This window comes from Pithys albifrons, chromosome 1 (genome assembly GCF_047495875.1).
Source record: "Pithys albifrons albifrons isolate INPA30051 chromosome 1, PitAlb_v1, whole genome shotgun sequence".
NCBI lineage: Eukaryota > Metazoa > Chordata > Aves > Passeriformes > Thamnophilidae > Pithys > Pithys albifrons.
The window spans coordinates 99,315,082-99,331,066 of NC_092458.1; the positions used below are offsets into that span (position 1 = coordinate 99,315,082).

Below are 15,985 nucleotides of genomic sequence, written 5' to 3' on the forward strand. Positions count from 1 at the left end.
GGTGAATTGTTAGATGAAAATATTTACAAGTCACCCACATAATTATTTTCCTATATTACTACCTGTCTTCAAGAGAAAATAAAGTGTTGGTGCTAAAGTTAAGTAAAGGCTCATACACTTACTTGTATGATGAGCCTTTCAACCATAACATAGTGTCAGTTCGTTCAGAATGATACATATAAACCAAGGATTTGAGGGTTTTTATGCATATATGCTGAAAAAATACAATATGCCTTTCAATAAATGCATTTAAAGATTTTTCTTTCACAAATATTGTCTTCAACTGTTGTAGATGCTAGCAAAACAGCTGGAGGTATTAGGATTAGCTGAGAAGCCTCAGTTAGTTACACGCTTTCAGGAAGTTTTTCGATCCATGTGGTCTGTGAATGGTGATTCTGTCAGTAAAATTTACGCTGGAACTGGAGCCCTTGAAGGAAAAGCGAAGGTAAAGGACATTTTCTTGAATATTTTAACAGTGTTCAGTATGGGTTTTAATAAATTCTTTCATTAATACAGCAACAATGAGATTTTCCTTTTAAAAATGTGCCCTTTCTTTTGGTAATCCTAAAAAAATCCCAAACAAATCTAATCAACCAAAACAATTAACGTAAAAAACTGTTAGTTGTGTTGATAGCGAGATCTTGTTCCAGTAGATCCCTTCCCAGCCATGCTTTTGCCTCACAGATAACACTGTTCAGTGTGAAAGGATAAGGCTCAAATCTTCCATTTCTTTAGCTCATAGTTCAGAAATGTGTATTCAAATCAACTTTAGTTTCTTTGGCTATTTCCACTTTTCTCTGCCTCTCCTGCTGTCATTTCAGTTCCATTCACTATTTCTCCTTTCTTTTCCGGTGTGTTTGACTGGATGTTGTTGTTCATGCTTTTAATATTTAACAGTGTTATTATTAAACAGGTTGCAACTGGGTAGTTTTTGTTCCTCCAGCTATTTCTTTTTAGTTTTGCAATTACTGAAAAACCCCCAAATTCTGTTTCTACCCTGCTTTCTAATACTGTGTTAACAGTTCCGTACTCTGTGACACTGTAATGCTCGGTTTCTCTTCAGCTTGTTTTGTCTCGGGTGATGCCCGAATTGTTCACGTTTTCTAGTGTTGTTTTTTCTTTTTCTTCTCATAGTGGTACTTTTTTTGTTTCCATGATTCTCTCTCTTACCATGTGATACCTATCAAGACAAACAAAGGTTGAACCATAGCAGTTTTTGCCCTTAGTTCCTTCAAAAATGTCTTTTCACACCGTTCTTAATGTCAAAGAATGTGCTACTCCTCATTATGTGTTACATCCTATGTACTCTTAGTCACCTGTTCAGGTTTTTTCATCACTTGTTCATTCAGACCATTCCAGGGCCCTTCTCTGCACATTGGGGAGGTATCACAGCAAAATAAGTGAAATAGACTTGTTGCTTATTCTACCCTTGACTGATGCATACAAGACTTCTTCATTTGGGGAATTGCTTGTACTTTACTGTAGGGTGGAATTTGGTTAAAGATGTTTAGTTTTATGTTCTTACAAAAGTGTCAGCCAGGCTGTCAGGAAGACTGCAGTAAGTATTTTATGGAGTCTCTCCCCTTCTCTTGACTTTCCTGTTCAACTCTCCTTGCTTCTTTTCCTAAATCAGTGGTTTTCTGTTCACTTGGCTACTTAAACGTTTTACTTTGAAAAACATACTTACTGTATTTACCTTTCCATTTTGAATAATTAAAACATAGAATAGAGTAGATATCCTGGTTTCAGCTTGGAGTTTAACCACGACAGTACACTCACTCTGCTGGTTTTGGATCCGTGCCCTGGGACAACTGTAATTTGGACCATATCAGATAAATCAAATGCAGCATCCCTAACACAAGTCCCATCTATTTAAAAAGGATCATTAATGCTTGCAAAGCCATATGATACTTGTTCTAGTTTCAGTGAAACCTGACCGGCTCACTACCTTATATGTTCTTGAGTACTCTGCTAATATATTTTAAAAAGTAGTTTTTAAGTTGTATTCTCATTTCTCAAATTACAAGTTTGATACTTGAAATTCTTCCATTTCCTACTCTCAAATTTGATTCTTCAAAGTCCAAGAGCACTTAGACGTAAAAATATGAAAATTTAAGATAGGAGAAAAATTATTCTAACCTTAAATGTGGTAATATACATTTCTATACTGAAAACCAGTCCTTTTTAAAGTATTACTATTGTTGTTCTATCTAACTCCTTACCTGCTCTTTCTTTTGCTTTCTCTGGGTTCCTTTCAATTAATTACCTGATTGTGAATGGTGAGTGTGTTTTTGGATCATAAGTTGTACATTGTCTGCCAGGAAGGGAGCACATCCCGTTAAAATCCTACAGCACTAGTGTGCTCTCTAATCCTCATTCACATTGTCTGCCAGAAGCAATGTTGCCAATTTACTTAGCCATGCAAAAAGAGTAGTTTCTTCCTTGTTGTCTAATACAATTCATACAACTAAAACCTGGAATAGTTTTGTTAAGGTTTTATCTTTTTTTCCTTACGCATTTAAGAGGCCTTTATGAACAATGTCTGTAGCCATGGATTAGTGTCTGTGTTCCTTCTGGGATACTGCATGAGACTTGCATGCTATTTTAAAAAGTTGCAGGGTCTTAATGAGTTAAAGCTATCTCTGTTTTTAACATGGATATTTCAGAATGTGAAATCTGAACTCATATGTACATATATATTCATGTATCTTGGCATTTGGACTCAAGTGCTTGCTCATCTCTCACTATTTGGGGAAAAGCCCAAAATCCCTGTGATGGTCTAAACATGACACTATATCAAATTAATTTTTGAAGGCCTAAGGTTTAGGAAATAAAAATATTCCCCTCTCTGCAGTATTTTAATTTAATTTAAATTTGCTTGTTAGATATGCCTTGAAGATGCTACTATGTTGTTTAGCATTTGGGGATGGGAAGTCAGCATACATAGTACAGTAGGCTCTGGAGACTTTATTTAACCCTTAAAGAAGGAAATTGCCTTAGACTTTAAAATCATTATCACAGTTTACATATATGCTACTGAATGTTGCCAATGTTATTGTAAGCAGTGTCCAACATAAAATATTTTATACATGTTCCTCCCTAACAGGCTGGAAAGCTGAAGGATGGTGCTCGTTCTGTGACCAGAACGATCCAAAATAACTTTTTTGATAGCTCCAAGCAGGAGGCCATTGATGTTTTGTTATTGGGAAATACCCTAAATAGTGATTTAGCAGATAAAGCACGGGCTCTCTTAACCACCAGCAGTTTACGCGGTATGTGTCTTCCAGGATTTTAATTTGTCTTGTAACTCTTTGGTGTAAGAAAGCTGTATGGAGTTTGTTTTCAAAGCACTATTGGAAGTGTAAATGCTGTTTTATGTTCTCTTGGCTTATTAAAAGACAAAAGTTACTTCTGCTTTACTAATAGTATCAAACTAACATCCTGCAGTAATGTCTTTACCTGTTTGTAATTTGTCGGTGAAGTTCTCTGTCAAAATCAGAGAGGTTTCTCTAAGAAATTCTGCTTATGCAGAGCAGCCATGTGGACTTGGGGTTCTGATTCCAGGAACATGGTTCCCCTTAGAACGGGGAGCTGAACCAGAATCCTGCATTCTCAAACAGGTATATCTTCTGTGGTCCCCAGGACTACAGTCAGTCCTATCCTCCTACAAGTCTGATTGGCAAGAAGGTAGTGGGTCAGGTGTAGGGCTATCGTCAGAGCAGTCTCCTGGGATATAAGAAACAGAGGAGCAAAATAAAATAAACCTTGGGCAAAGAAGAAACTGAAATTTGAGTCTTCTTTCCAAGGTCCCAAGTGTCCAAAATGGTGGGTTCCTGCAACGTTTAATAACATTTTAAAATTTTCATTTTCTTTTTTTTTCCTTCTACTGGACATTTATCAACCTAGAATGAGGAAAAATGTGTCAAAACTTTGGTGCAAATCTCTGGCACATGACAAAAATCTATGCCTGATTGCAGTCTTCATCTTGTGGGCCCACATCTTCATCCAATGTGGAAACTGAAGGGGTATTTTTCTCCTGTTTCTCTAGCACAAGCTTTTATGTTACTGTAACTTTTCTTGTATCTGAAACCCACCAAATCGGCCTCACCTAACACTTAGTTGAAAGTTGTTTTCATTTCTTCTCACTTTCCCTGGGAATGCCAGCTGTCCCTTCCGTATCTGCAGCTCCTGGCAGCTGAGAAGCATTAATCAATCCCTCTTCACTGAAGAGAGTGTCTTTGCGTTCTCTGCTAGGTGGCAAATTAACTGGCAGGGTACTTCATCACGTGTAAATTCATTATTAATAAAGCAAGAAAAGAGAATTTGTTAATCCTATTGTGAAACTTCATAGATTTTGCAGCATAAAAGATGTGGTTTAACTGATGCAAATGGTTAAGTGTAATAAATTGTTTCAGCATTTTCTCTCATGTATTACTGGAAAATTCTAAAAAATGGTAACTTACTTGACTAATTTTTTCTTGTTTTCTTCTTGCTGCATCCGTAGTTTCAGAGCAATCATTACAATCAGGTATAGTATAGTAAAATAAACTGTAAATACTTGACCAGCTACTGTTCTTCTCTGGCTTCTTTCTCATGGCTGTGCAATATTTGGTTGTGGGCTTGTATTTTCCTGGTACTATTTGGACCTGTGCATTCCTGTGCCCCAACATCCTTTAATCCAAGAGAAATGAGAATATAAGAGTGAAAAATGTTGCAGTTGTGCTTGGCTGTGAGTTAGGAAATGAGGCAACCAATTCTTGGTTTTTGGTTTTTTTGCAAATATAGAGGAATTTGCCTTTTTATCTGGTTTGGGAGCTTCTGTAGTTTTGCTTTGTTTAGGATAAGAGATAAAATTCTTCAGTACAATTTGTAACTTCTTATTTGCTGTGAGAATGCTCAACTTGTTTGTGTTCTTGCAGGAGACAGACTGATTTTGTATTATCTCCCAGCGAAGGTTAATGCTGTGCTAGAAGGATTTGAAATAACTTGCTGGCACTTGTGTTTTGTGGAGCAGAAGTCCACTCAAACCTCCTGAGATTTGGTCACCTCTGCAGGTGACACAAAGGGGAAAATATTCAAGCATCTCTTTAGATAAAACTCTCAGCAAAGGCAAAGCTTGAGGAGGGAACTTTTTAGATAACTCTTCATGGAGACATGGCAGTAATATCCTCACCAATGTCTCTGATGTTGAGCTTAAAATATGAGAGCTCTGCTTTGGAGGATTCAGAAATTCTGAGTTTTATAATTCTTAGCAGAAATTCTTCTTTTTGATGTTACTTAACCTGTTTGCCTGAAGCTGTGCTATTCGGGGAGATGGCATAGATACATTTTTTGTATTTTCAAGGAAGAGCTGGAAGTACTTGTCAACTGTGCAATGCTTCATCATCTCCTTGTTCCCAGAAACTATTATTTTTAAAAAAATAATCCTATTGCTCCTCTATGCAGATTTTACTGTGAGTTGAGAAAATTAAAATTGCTTTTACGTTTGTCTGCTTGGTGTTTTCTGTATGTGTTTTACTTACCTACTTACAACTCCAGAAGTGAACTGTTTTGTAGCATTTCGATATTTTTCCTGGATGCATATTGCATGTATTTGAAACATTTCTATAGGAATTTGGGTATTGTAATAAAATAGTTCCTTCAAGTTCAGTTGCACAGAATACCCCACATGGAATTTTAAATTGGCGTTTCATTTGCAGAACTGGTTTCCATATGTCTGCTTGCCTAGTAAGATCAGCATTTTAAGTATTTTGCTGCAAAATGTAATTGATTGGATTTTTTACATAGAGTGAGACACAATTTTTCTGAAAAGATAAATACCTAGAAATGTGTAGGAAAACCATACTTGCAGGAGGCTCAGGAGCTCTGTAAAGCAACTGGTTTGCTCAGTATTTGAGAAAACTCTACAATTCAGAAAGCTTGCCAGTTTAAAGATAAGAATTTTATGTTTGGAATAAGCATGTTGTCAGCTCACTCTTAGACTCTAACCTGGTGTAAGGTTTTTCACATTAGGGACTTACCACAATGTCAGAAGTTAAGTAGGCAATAATTCAATTTTGCAGCTTTTCTTAGAAGCTCCTGGGTAGCAACTCTGAATGATTTGGAGTAAGTGCTCAAAATGAAGCTGAAAACTGCTAAATTTTCAAAAGAAAAATAAGAAACTGGAGAGCATAAAAGTCCAAACTCTGATACCAAAACTTGCTCAGAGTACTACAAAGGCTACTCTGCACAAACCTTCAGAGCTACCTGTGATGCTGTTTCGGTTCTTTGGGTGCTTGGATGTGTTGTGGCTGCAGCATTCCTGGAATTGGTTTTCCCTCAGTAGTCAGGTCCTTGGGTAGCTCCTGTCCTTGGGTAGCCTTGACCCTTGGAGGCTCTTAAGGCATGTGCTGGTCTTGGCTTGAGGTACTTGGTGTGTAGGTCCAGTCAGAGGTAGACTCAGTATCTGGCTCTCACCTGAAGTTGTCAGGTGTTCTGTTGGCTCCTTGCTGTTTTCTAGACTTCATTTCCCTGGATTATAATGAGGAAAGAGTGATCTCAAGCATAGTCTGCTTGTAGTACCCCCAGGAAACATCAGCCAGTTCATTGTCTTTTCTCTGTGATTACCCATCTGTGGATAGATGGTTGGTTCAGCAGAGAGAGAGCTCACAGCCAATAAATACAATATAATATCTTCTTCTCTTGGTTCCAATTCTTTTCAAACCAATGAGAGCTAGAGAATCAATGATTTTTGTTTTAACTAGGTAGCCAAGATTCTGTAGCAGATTTAAAGGTGGCAAACTTAAAAAGAATAACTGAAAAGACAGCAGCAGCTCCCTAATCATCCTATTTGGGGGATTTCAATCAAGATATTGTGCTCCATAACAGATTATTTTGCAAGACTGCAACAAGTGAAGGGAAGAATTCCATCTAATATTGTTTATATCATTCTCTCGGAGTCTCATAACCATGAGAGCATTCAAAATAGGTACTTTGCCTAGGTGATATTCATTTACCTGACCACTGAATCACCTTTTTTGTTTGTGTGTTTCTCACAATGTCCTTTACACGTGGGTTGTTTCTCTCCCTCCCATCTGACAGATAAAAACAAGGCACAAAGAAAAGCTAGTGAGACAGAGAAATGAGTTACATTGTTTTGAATTCCAGCCTGCTTTCTTTGCTAAAGCAGAACTTTAGGAATTCAACTGACCTAAAAAATAATTCAGATTTGTGGCTTACATAGACTCTACACTTCCAGAAATAAATTTATCTGCAAGTTGGTTCTGTAATACAAATTGGATTTCATAAATGTAACCTGTGAAAATGATGTAGATATCCATGTATGAAAAATAATGGTTTCCCTAGAGAATCTCAGATAAGGTGAAAGAATGACAGATATTTATAAAACATGGAAATTATGTTTCCTTCATGTATTACGTTCCTATATATTGTTTTGAAGAAGTTGCTGCTGTTTTTCAGTCAGTCAGTGTCCTGACCAGACAAGGAATGTGTGCAAGGGTGCTTTTCCCTGGGAAAGCTGCTTTCCTCCTGCTTCCATGGTATAACTTTCTCTATGTCTGTGCATGTATATGGGAAAGATCTCATAGCCAAGTCTTCTAAAGAAACATTCTCTATAAAAATAGCATCTTTTCAAATGTTTTTGCAGCATCTGTAAAAGTGCTGAAGAGCATGTGTGAGAACTTTTATAAATATGCAAAACCAAAAAAGATCCGAGTGTGCATTGGGACGTGGAATGTCAATGGGGGGAAGCAGTTCCGGAGTATTGCCTTCAGAAATCAGACCCTCACTGACTGGCTGCTGGATGCACCAAAGTTAGCTGGGATCCATGAATTCCAAGGTAGTTATTTGTATTGTGTGATTTTTTTTCTTGAAAACTCTGATTTTGCTAATTAATCATAAACATTAAAGTAGATATCACAGAAGCATAGAATATCTTGGGTTAGAAGGGACATTAAATATCCTCCAGTCCCACCCCCTGCCAGGGGCAGGGACACCTTCCACTAGACCATGTTGCTCCAAGTCCCATTCAACCTGGCCTTGAACACTTCCAGGGATGGGGCAGCCACAGCTGCTCTAGGCAACCTGTGCCGGGGTCTGGCCACCCTCACAGGGAAGAAATTTCTTCCTAAGTAAATTATTTCTTCCTAAAATTAATATATCTGTGAAGTCTTGCTTCTTCAGTTAATTAGAAAGGACACATAGCTATTTTCACATTTCTCTGCAGATCGCAAAAACAAGCCTGTGGACATATTTGCCATTGGGTTTGAAGAAATGGTGGAGTTAAATGCAGGAAACATTGTGAATGCCAGGTGGGTGATACAATCAGTACAGGATTGATAACTTGGTTGATAATAACCTTTTTTGAGTAAAATGTTATTTAAAATTTTTTTTCTCCTGTTTTGTGCTGGTTCAGATTAGTCTGAATTAATTTTTTACTGTACTCTGGTTCTCTCCCAATTTCTGTGCCAGGATTGCAGATGTCATCTCAGCCTTCCCTAGAAAAGCTGTGATCCCTTAAATTGTGTATAATGTAATCTCATGGATTCAAACAGTCAGCACTTGACCATATTTTGGATTTCATGTTCAGCAGCTCCTCAGTTTTTTCCTGTGTGTAATTTAGCTCTGGTGTTCTTTTACTGCTGGGAAGAGCAAATCCTGTGAGAATCTTTCCAAAAGCATGTGTTAGAGGTGTGCCTTTATATAGTGTCTTACACCGGGTTGTGATCTGGATAAAGGAAGGCTTCCTTTCATCTGGTCTGTTTTCACTGCCATTCCATGAATTACATGGATGTATTATTGTGAAATTGGGAGTTTTCACCCCTAGCAGAGTGGGTTATGGAAATACATTTTTCACAGTGGTGGGTGATACCACTGATAAACGTGTGTGTAGTCCTAGGACCGTATTCCCTTTGCCCATTGCTTTCTCTGCCTGCTTTACATGTTTCCTGGTGTTAGGCAAGCTTTAACTCCTTGGGAAGAACACCTGAAGCCCTTAATGATGTAACCTTTGCTTGGGCTTTGTCTTGAGTACCAAGTGGCAGCTTGTCATCCCCTGATTTCACTCTGTGTCTAGTTAATTAATGCTGTTTCCAGGCCTGATATTTTTCATTTATATTCAGTGCTAGTCTGTTATGTCTCCGAGGAAGTTTCTTCTGGATCTCAGACCATGGACAACTGTTTTTCAATATTGACTGAGCTCTAGGCTGGGAAGTAAGTCCCTAGGAAAATTCTTAGGTTTTGCTCCTCTAGTCTAGGCTCAGAAATACAGGAAAGATAACATTGTCTGTGCTGTTGGGAAAAGTGACACAGCATTTGTAGAGGCTGAACTCAAATGATGAGGTCATAACAGTTTAGAGCCTGTGTCTCCACTGGTGGTAGGCATTTGAGCACCATTCCCAACTTGGCTTTGGCTTACTGCCCCAAAAGCTATTTGAGGTCATTGGATGAAGTTTATTCAACTTAATCAGCAGTGAGAAATCTGATTAATTTGATTTATTTTAAAACTGACATTTTTCATCTCACTGCCAGCACAACCAACCAGAAGCTCTGGGCTGCTGAGCTGCAGAAGACTATCTCAAGAGATTACAAGTACGTGCTCCTGGCCTCTGAGCAGCTTGTGGGTGTCTGCCTCTTCGTGTTCATCAGGCCCCAGCATGCCCCTTTTATCAGGTCAGTGGGCACAGCTGTCCCCAGGCTGGGTCACCTCCAGCTCGTCTTGCATTGCAAGATAACAAACAAATGTACCCAGAAGCATGTGGCAGCTCTGAAAGAGTTGTTCTGTCTTCTGGGGAAGTAGTTGCCTAAATTCTTTTATTTTAGCTTTTAAGTGTATCATGAGTCACCCAGAAAGCTTGAAAAGCTGAAGTTTTATCCTGTTACCTGCTTAATAGCTGTCAGCATTTTTTAAAACTAGCCCCGTGGCTGAAAGAACAATGTGAAAACGGTCTCTTCCCAGCACATGGTCATACCCACACACATGTGTACTGTGTTTTTGAAAGGTTTAGCAGTTGTTTCACTCTTGCAGGGATGTTGCTGTTGATACTGTGAAGACAGGCATGGGAGGAGCCACTGGGAACAAAGGTGCTGTGGCCATTCGGATGTTGTTCCACACCTCCAGCCTCTGCTTTGTCTGCAGCCACTTTGCTGCAGGGCAGTCCCAGGTTAAAGAGAGAAATGAAGACTTTGTAGAAATTTCTCGCAAGCTTGGTTTTCCAATGGTAAGCAACAGTGTCCAAATTCCACATTTAATTAGAAGTAAAATACTTGGGGCTCCAGCAGTGTCATCCGAAATTTCCATTTGCATTTTTCCCCCTCCCCAGATTCCTATGGAAATCAGATTTTCTCGGGTTAGAGGTCTCAGAAACAATTTCCCAAAACTTTTGTTAAAATAGGAGACTGCAGAAAGAATAGACCTTTTCAGTGCAATGCCTCAGAGAGATGATGAAGCATGAGTTCATTAGCATTAGGAATCAAGGATTTAGCATAGCAAAGAGACCTTTTAGGTCCATGACATGTGGTAGAACTTTTGTAGACATTGGAGTTAATCAGAAAAAAATCCATGGGAAACAGCACTATCAGTACACAGGAATGATTTTTGATAACAGTTCTGTGCCATGTTCTTATAAAGTATTATCAAACACCAAGTAAATACTTGAAAATTTTGTCAGTGCAACAAAATGCTTCCTTGAGACTTAAAGCTGTTTTAAATTTTGTAGTGAAACTGGCCTTTGTTAATCTTTATGGCACTGTGCAGTTTTACAGGGTTTTTTTAAAACTCCTAAATTTATCACCATGGTCATGTTTCAATTTTGCTTGAAAGTACTGCATCCAGCAGTTTCCTAAATGCCGCCCTTTTAATCTGCCAGTTTATCTGTTTGGATTTACTTATGGGCACTGAAAACATCAAAACAAAGGGGGAAGTACAAGTTCTCACTTTAGACCCTAAGCTTTGTTTAAACTAACAGAGCCTTTATGTCTCTCCCTAGCTATGAAAACTGGATGCAACTGAAAATTCTTCAATTTAATCTGAATAATAAAGCCCTTGATTTGCAGTTTATCAGGAGATTGTGCCACAAAATTCCAGGGGAGTGTTTTGTTTTTGTGATAGAGGCAGCAGTCATCGCCTAGGAGCTGCCTTCTGGAACAGGAGTAGAAAGATGAAGAATTTTAGAATCCAATTCAGATGATTCATGTTTCTTTAGAAATGTAAACTACATAAGAAATGTTCCTTCTCTCATGTTCTGGATGTATGAACACCATACCATTGGCTTGTTGTTCCAACCATACCAAACCCTAAGATGTATTTCAGTTATCCTCATAAGCTGGAAATTATGTGTATTTTACAGATGAAAACTGAACTTCTGCACCCGAAAGTAGTAAATTTGTCTTGTAGTTGTTTTTATCTTCCTTGTGTGCTTCTGCTATCCAGGGAAGGATGCTCTTTTCCCATGACTATATTTTCTGGTGTGGCGACTTCAATTATCGAATAGATATGCCCAATGAGGAGGTGAAGGACCTGATACGACAACAGAACTGGGATCCCCTCATAGCAGGAGACCAGCTTATCAATCAGAAAAATTCTGGACAGGTATCTCAAAATGTTACTAATAATGCATTTTCCTCTTTGGTTTTAGCAGTTCTCTGTGGTGCTTCTATAAATCTGCATCTTCAGCACTGAGTTTACAAATTATAGTATTTTTCTTTTTATGAGGTGCAACTACTTAAAAGTATTTGTAGAAGTTGTTTTGGTAATGTTCTCTTTACTTAAGTTGTTGCAGTAGTACGTCTAATGCTGTTACTGCTGAAAAAAGCAATAGTCCAAACGGTGCCTTTTCATTTACAAAGTAAACACAGAATGACAAAGCGTGAAGGAAACTTTGCTGTTAGATTTATAGGGTTTTGTAGGAGACAGCATGGAGCAATGAAAGGAAAAGTAAATGCAGGTAAAAAAATAATTACTGAAGGCAAACAAATTATCTCAGAAGTTGTGGAACTTCTGACATTGACTTTTAAATTGACTGGTTGTGCTGGTTTGAAGGTGAACCAGCAGGGGAAATGAACTCACCACGAGAGAGATTATAAGTCAGAGCTAAAATTTAATAATAATATTACAATAACAACACTGACACACAAGGGAAATTGCTTTCAACTCACAATACCCCAGCAATATAACCCAGTGTCCTGGGGCACAAACCCAAGGGGGTTTGTTTGCCCTTGTGCTGAGACCCCTGTGGTTCCCCCAAGTCCAGAGCAAAAGGAAAAGAAAAACCTGTTGGTGCAGGCGAGGGCTGTGGTCTGGGCGAGAGCAGTGATCTCCTCCTGTCGAGGTCCTGCTGCTGCTCTGGATCCGACGAGAAGTTCCCGAGGTCTTCTTACCCACCACTTATGTACCCTCAGGGAGCACTCAGTCCCTCCCCCTGGGCGGGGACTCACACAATGGGTGATTAACTCTGGGAGCCAGGGGGTGTTGAGCTGTTGCTGGCCCATTAGCAGCTCCGCCCCCCTCAGGCTGGGTGTGAAGGTGCTAATGGCTCCCTGGGCAGCTGCTGCTAATGGCCCATTGACCTTGGGGAATGAATAGAGGGGGTAGAATACACAGCTTTGATCACCCCCCACACAGGGTTAGCTGGTCCCTCCTGCTGAACTAGGACACTGGTTTTCAAACTGTATTTCCAATAAGAAAAGCAGATTTGATTGTAAGATTGTATTTTACAGGTCTCTGAAATGAAGTATAACTACTCATATGAGACTGAATCGAAGACTAGAGCTTGTTAAGTTAACTAAGGGGTTTTAGTTTGTGTCCAGTTTAGACACTTGAGTCTTTTGTCAGCTTGTTGCATGGTTTCTGTGTTGTAAAAGCCTCCCTAAGGGAGTTTTTGATTCCTTTCAGTTGACACTGTATCAGTAAATATGTGACAGATAATGTCACATAATACCTCTTTTTTTCTGTTTTCCTGTTTGCTTGACAGGAAATGGTGGTATTACCTCTAATATTTCAGTTCATATTGAATATATTAATGACTATTTTTTCTTTTATTTTCTTTTTTTTTAACTCTTACTCTTTGGTGGGGCATGTTGTGTCAACTTTTCCCTGGAAGTGTTCAAGGCCAGGTTGGATGGGATATGAGCAACCTGATCTAGTGAATGGCATCCCTGCCCATGGCAAGGGGTTGGAACTGCATGATCTGTATGGTCCCTTCCAACCCAAACCCATCTGTGAATTTGCAGGAATCCATGGTACATAAAACCAAAACCTTAATTCCCAACTTTTGCTGACATAGGAACAACTAAGCACCTAATTAATGTGGTGTGTATTCTGGGTGACCTCCAGTTCAGTATGAGATTGGAGGAACAGTAGGTTGCTCATGAGCCTGGGCTTAAAGATATAAATGTTGACACCCTTCTGTTCATTGATGATTGTCTGGGTCACTGTTTGGTCATAGTGGCAAGTGTGGAATGTTTTCAATAGATAAAATGTGGAGAAGGATTCGTATTTCCAAATGATTTTTTTTTAATTTTTAGGTTGGGATATCTACATGAGTTTTCACTGTTAGAATAGCGATTTCTGTTTGGTTTCAAGCTGTTTCCCATCTGTTTCTGTCTTCTGGCATGACTTGTGGCTTTGTCTCTTACAGATTTTTAGGGGATTTTTGGAAGGGAAAATAAATTTTGCTCCTACGTACAAGTATGATCTGTTCTCAGATGACTATGACACCAGTGAGAAATGTCGCACACCAGCGTGGACAGATCGGATTCTGTGGAGGAGAAGAAAATGGCCCTTTGACCGATCAGGTTTGAGTGTTGTTAAAAATACTCTTTTTTAACTGTCTTATAGAACCCATTTAATGACATTCACAATGCCAGTGGTTCTGGGCATGGTAGGAGACAGAACACTTAAAACAGCATCTTCTGTGAAGGCAGTGATGCTGAACAGGGGGTCAGGAGTCAGATACTGGTTTTGACATTTCAGTTGTGCAAGACGAATTTCTGGAGTTTCTTTCTGTAAAACAGTTTGGGTTTACTTTGTATGATTTTTTTCTTTTTCCAAATACCTTATTTTTAAAGCGCTTTCTTGCAGTCACTGTGTTTTTCCCCTTTTGTTTTCATTGCTGAATGTAGCTGAAGACCTCGATCTCCTGAATGCAAGTTTTCACAGTGACAGTAATGTCCCCTATATGTGGAATCCTGGCACTTTGTTGCACTATGGAAGAGCAGAGCTGAAAACATCTGATCATAGGTTTCAGTTTTATTTTATGCATTCCTTACTAAGATTTAATACTTGTGTTGTGTATTTTGTTGTTCATATACTCTGCTGACAGGTTTATCTTGCATGTTTTTTTCCAAGGCCTGTTGTTGCATTGATTGATATCGACATATTTGAAATTGAAGCAGAAGAGAGACAAAAAGTGTATAAGGAGGTGATTGCAATGCAAGGACCACCTGATGGGACTGTGATGGTCTCCATCAGAAGTTCTTCAGCAGAAGAAAACTATTTTGATGATAACTTGATTGATGATCTTCTTCAAAAATTTGCAAGCTATGGTGAAGTTATACTTATAAGGTTAAAAAAAACTTTTTACTTTTGATCTCTATTCATAGAATCACGGACTGGTTTGAGTTGAGAGGGACCTTAAAGGTCATCTGCTTTCACCCCCTGCCATAGGCAGGGGCACTTCCCACTAGACCAGGTTACTCCAAGCCCCATCCAAGCTGGCCTTGGACACTTCAGGGACAGGGCAGCCACAACCTCCTTGGGCAACCTGTGCCAGGGCCTCATCACCCTCATATGGAAGAATTTCTTTCCAATAACCCATCTAACACTACCCTCTGGTAGTGTGAAGCCATTCTTCCTTGTCCTATCTGTAGCAAGTACAAAATTGTTCCCACCTATTTCCTGAATAAAGTTGCTTTTTTAGCAGGCATTTAAGTTATGATCTGCTTCATTTTTAACTTTTAGCTTTCCACTTCAATGTCTTTACAATTAGATTTACATACATATAAGTGTCTCAGTTTTCAGACATAGTTTTGCCAGACACTCCTTTATTTTTGTGACAGAGCATCATGTAATTTTACACAAATTTTGTACATGAAAATTAGGTTAGTAGTTTTAAATGAGCTGAAAATGAGAGGATCCCTGTGCATGTTGCCTTTTTACTAAGCTCTCAGTTGAACTATTAAGTGGTGTTGTATTTTGTTTGATTATTGTTTCCAATGAACTTTGCAGATTTTTGGAAGACAAGATGTGGGTAACATTTTTGGAAGGAAGCTCTGCTTTGAATGTTATGAATTTGAATGGTATTGAGGTAATGTAAAAATTACTGAATTTTCATGTAACAAGAGAAAATTTGAGTGGGTTGGGATTTTTGTTTTTGTCTTTAATTCTGAAAAGTTTTATCTGTTCCATCTCTTTTTTTTTTTGGTAGCCACATAGCATTATGTTGAGTTTCAAAAGCCAGATGAAAGAATTATCACACTTAATTTATTTTTAGGAGAAGGATTGTTAAAAGATATGAAGTTCCCATACTGAGAGGCATCTTCATCAAATGAGGCATTTGGGGTTCTTTTTATGATTTAAAAAGCAGAATTTTTGCATTGAGTTTTTAGAACGAACTGGTTTAATATATTTGTAGCCTGCAGTTATTAAAATTCAGCACTTCTGCACTGCTATCACTGAAAAAAGTTTAAAAAAGCAGGAGCTTTCTGATTAACTGGAAAGGAAAATCTTGAGACAAGTTGTTAGTTTTTCTATAGAAAAATGTTAAATAGTTCTAATTAACAGTTTAAGCTACATAAATGTAGTTAATTACCAAAATGAAATGAAAAGCATAGTTACTGTTGCATATCACTGCCGTTTTTTAGTCCCAGAAATTGTGATAACATTATTTGTGATATTTTTAGTAATTATGTTTTTTATTTTTAAATCTAGAATGCTGAATTTTAATGTCTCTGCTCTTAACAATTTCTGGTTTGTGCATACCTTTTTTTG

At 38.4% G+C, this 15,985-nt stretch overlaps 1 protein-coding gene across 12 annotated transcripts in view; it reads left to right on the forward strand.

Annotated features, from left to right (window-relative positions):
* Positions 1 to 15,985, forward strand: part of SYNJ1 (synaptojanin 1) — a 59,020-nt gene that overhangs the window by 24,711 nt on the left and 18,324 nt on the right. For 9 of the 12 annotated variants that reach the window (XM_071562379.1, XM_071562371.1, XM_071562416.1 and 6 more), the window contains 12 exons: positions 293 to 445; positions 3,107 to 3,272; positions 4,505 to 4,528; positions 7,646 to 7,837; positions 8,225 to 8,309; positions 9,529 to 9,669; positions 10,025 to 10,217; positions 11,429 to 11,587; positions 13,635 to 13,791; positions 14,119 to 14,236; positions 14,345 to 14,560; positions 15,224 to 15,302. In XM_071562379.1, the coding sequence (XP_071418480.1) occupies positions 293 to 445; positions 3,107 to 3,272; positions 4,505 to 4,528; positions 7,646 to 7,837; positions 8,225 to 8,309; positions 9,529 to 9,669; positions 10,025 to 10,217; positions 11,429 to 11,587; positions 13,635 to 13,791; positions 14,119 to 14,236; positions 14,345 to 14,560; positions 15,224 to 15,302 (1,683 nt within the window). The remainder of the gene's footprint in view (positions 1 to 292; positions 446 to 3,106; positions 3,273 to 4,504; positions 4,529 to 7,645; positions 7,838 to 8,224; positions 8,310 to 9,528; positions 9,670 to 10,024; positions 10,218 to 11,428; positions 11,588 to 13,634; positions 13,792 to 14,118; positions 14,237 to 14,344; positions 14,561 to 15,223; positions 15,303 to 15,985) is intronic. The other 3 variants (XM_071562398.1, XM_071562466.1, XM_071562405.1) reach the window with 2 other exon arrangements.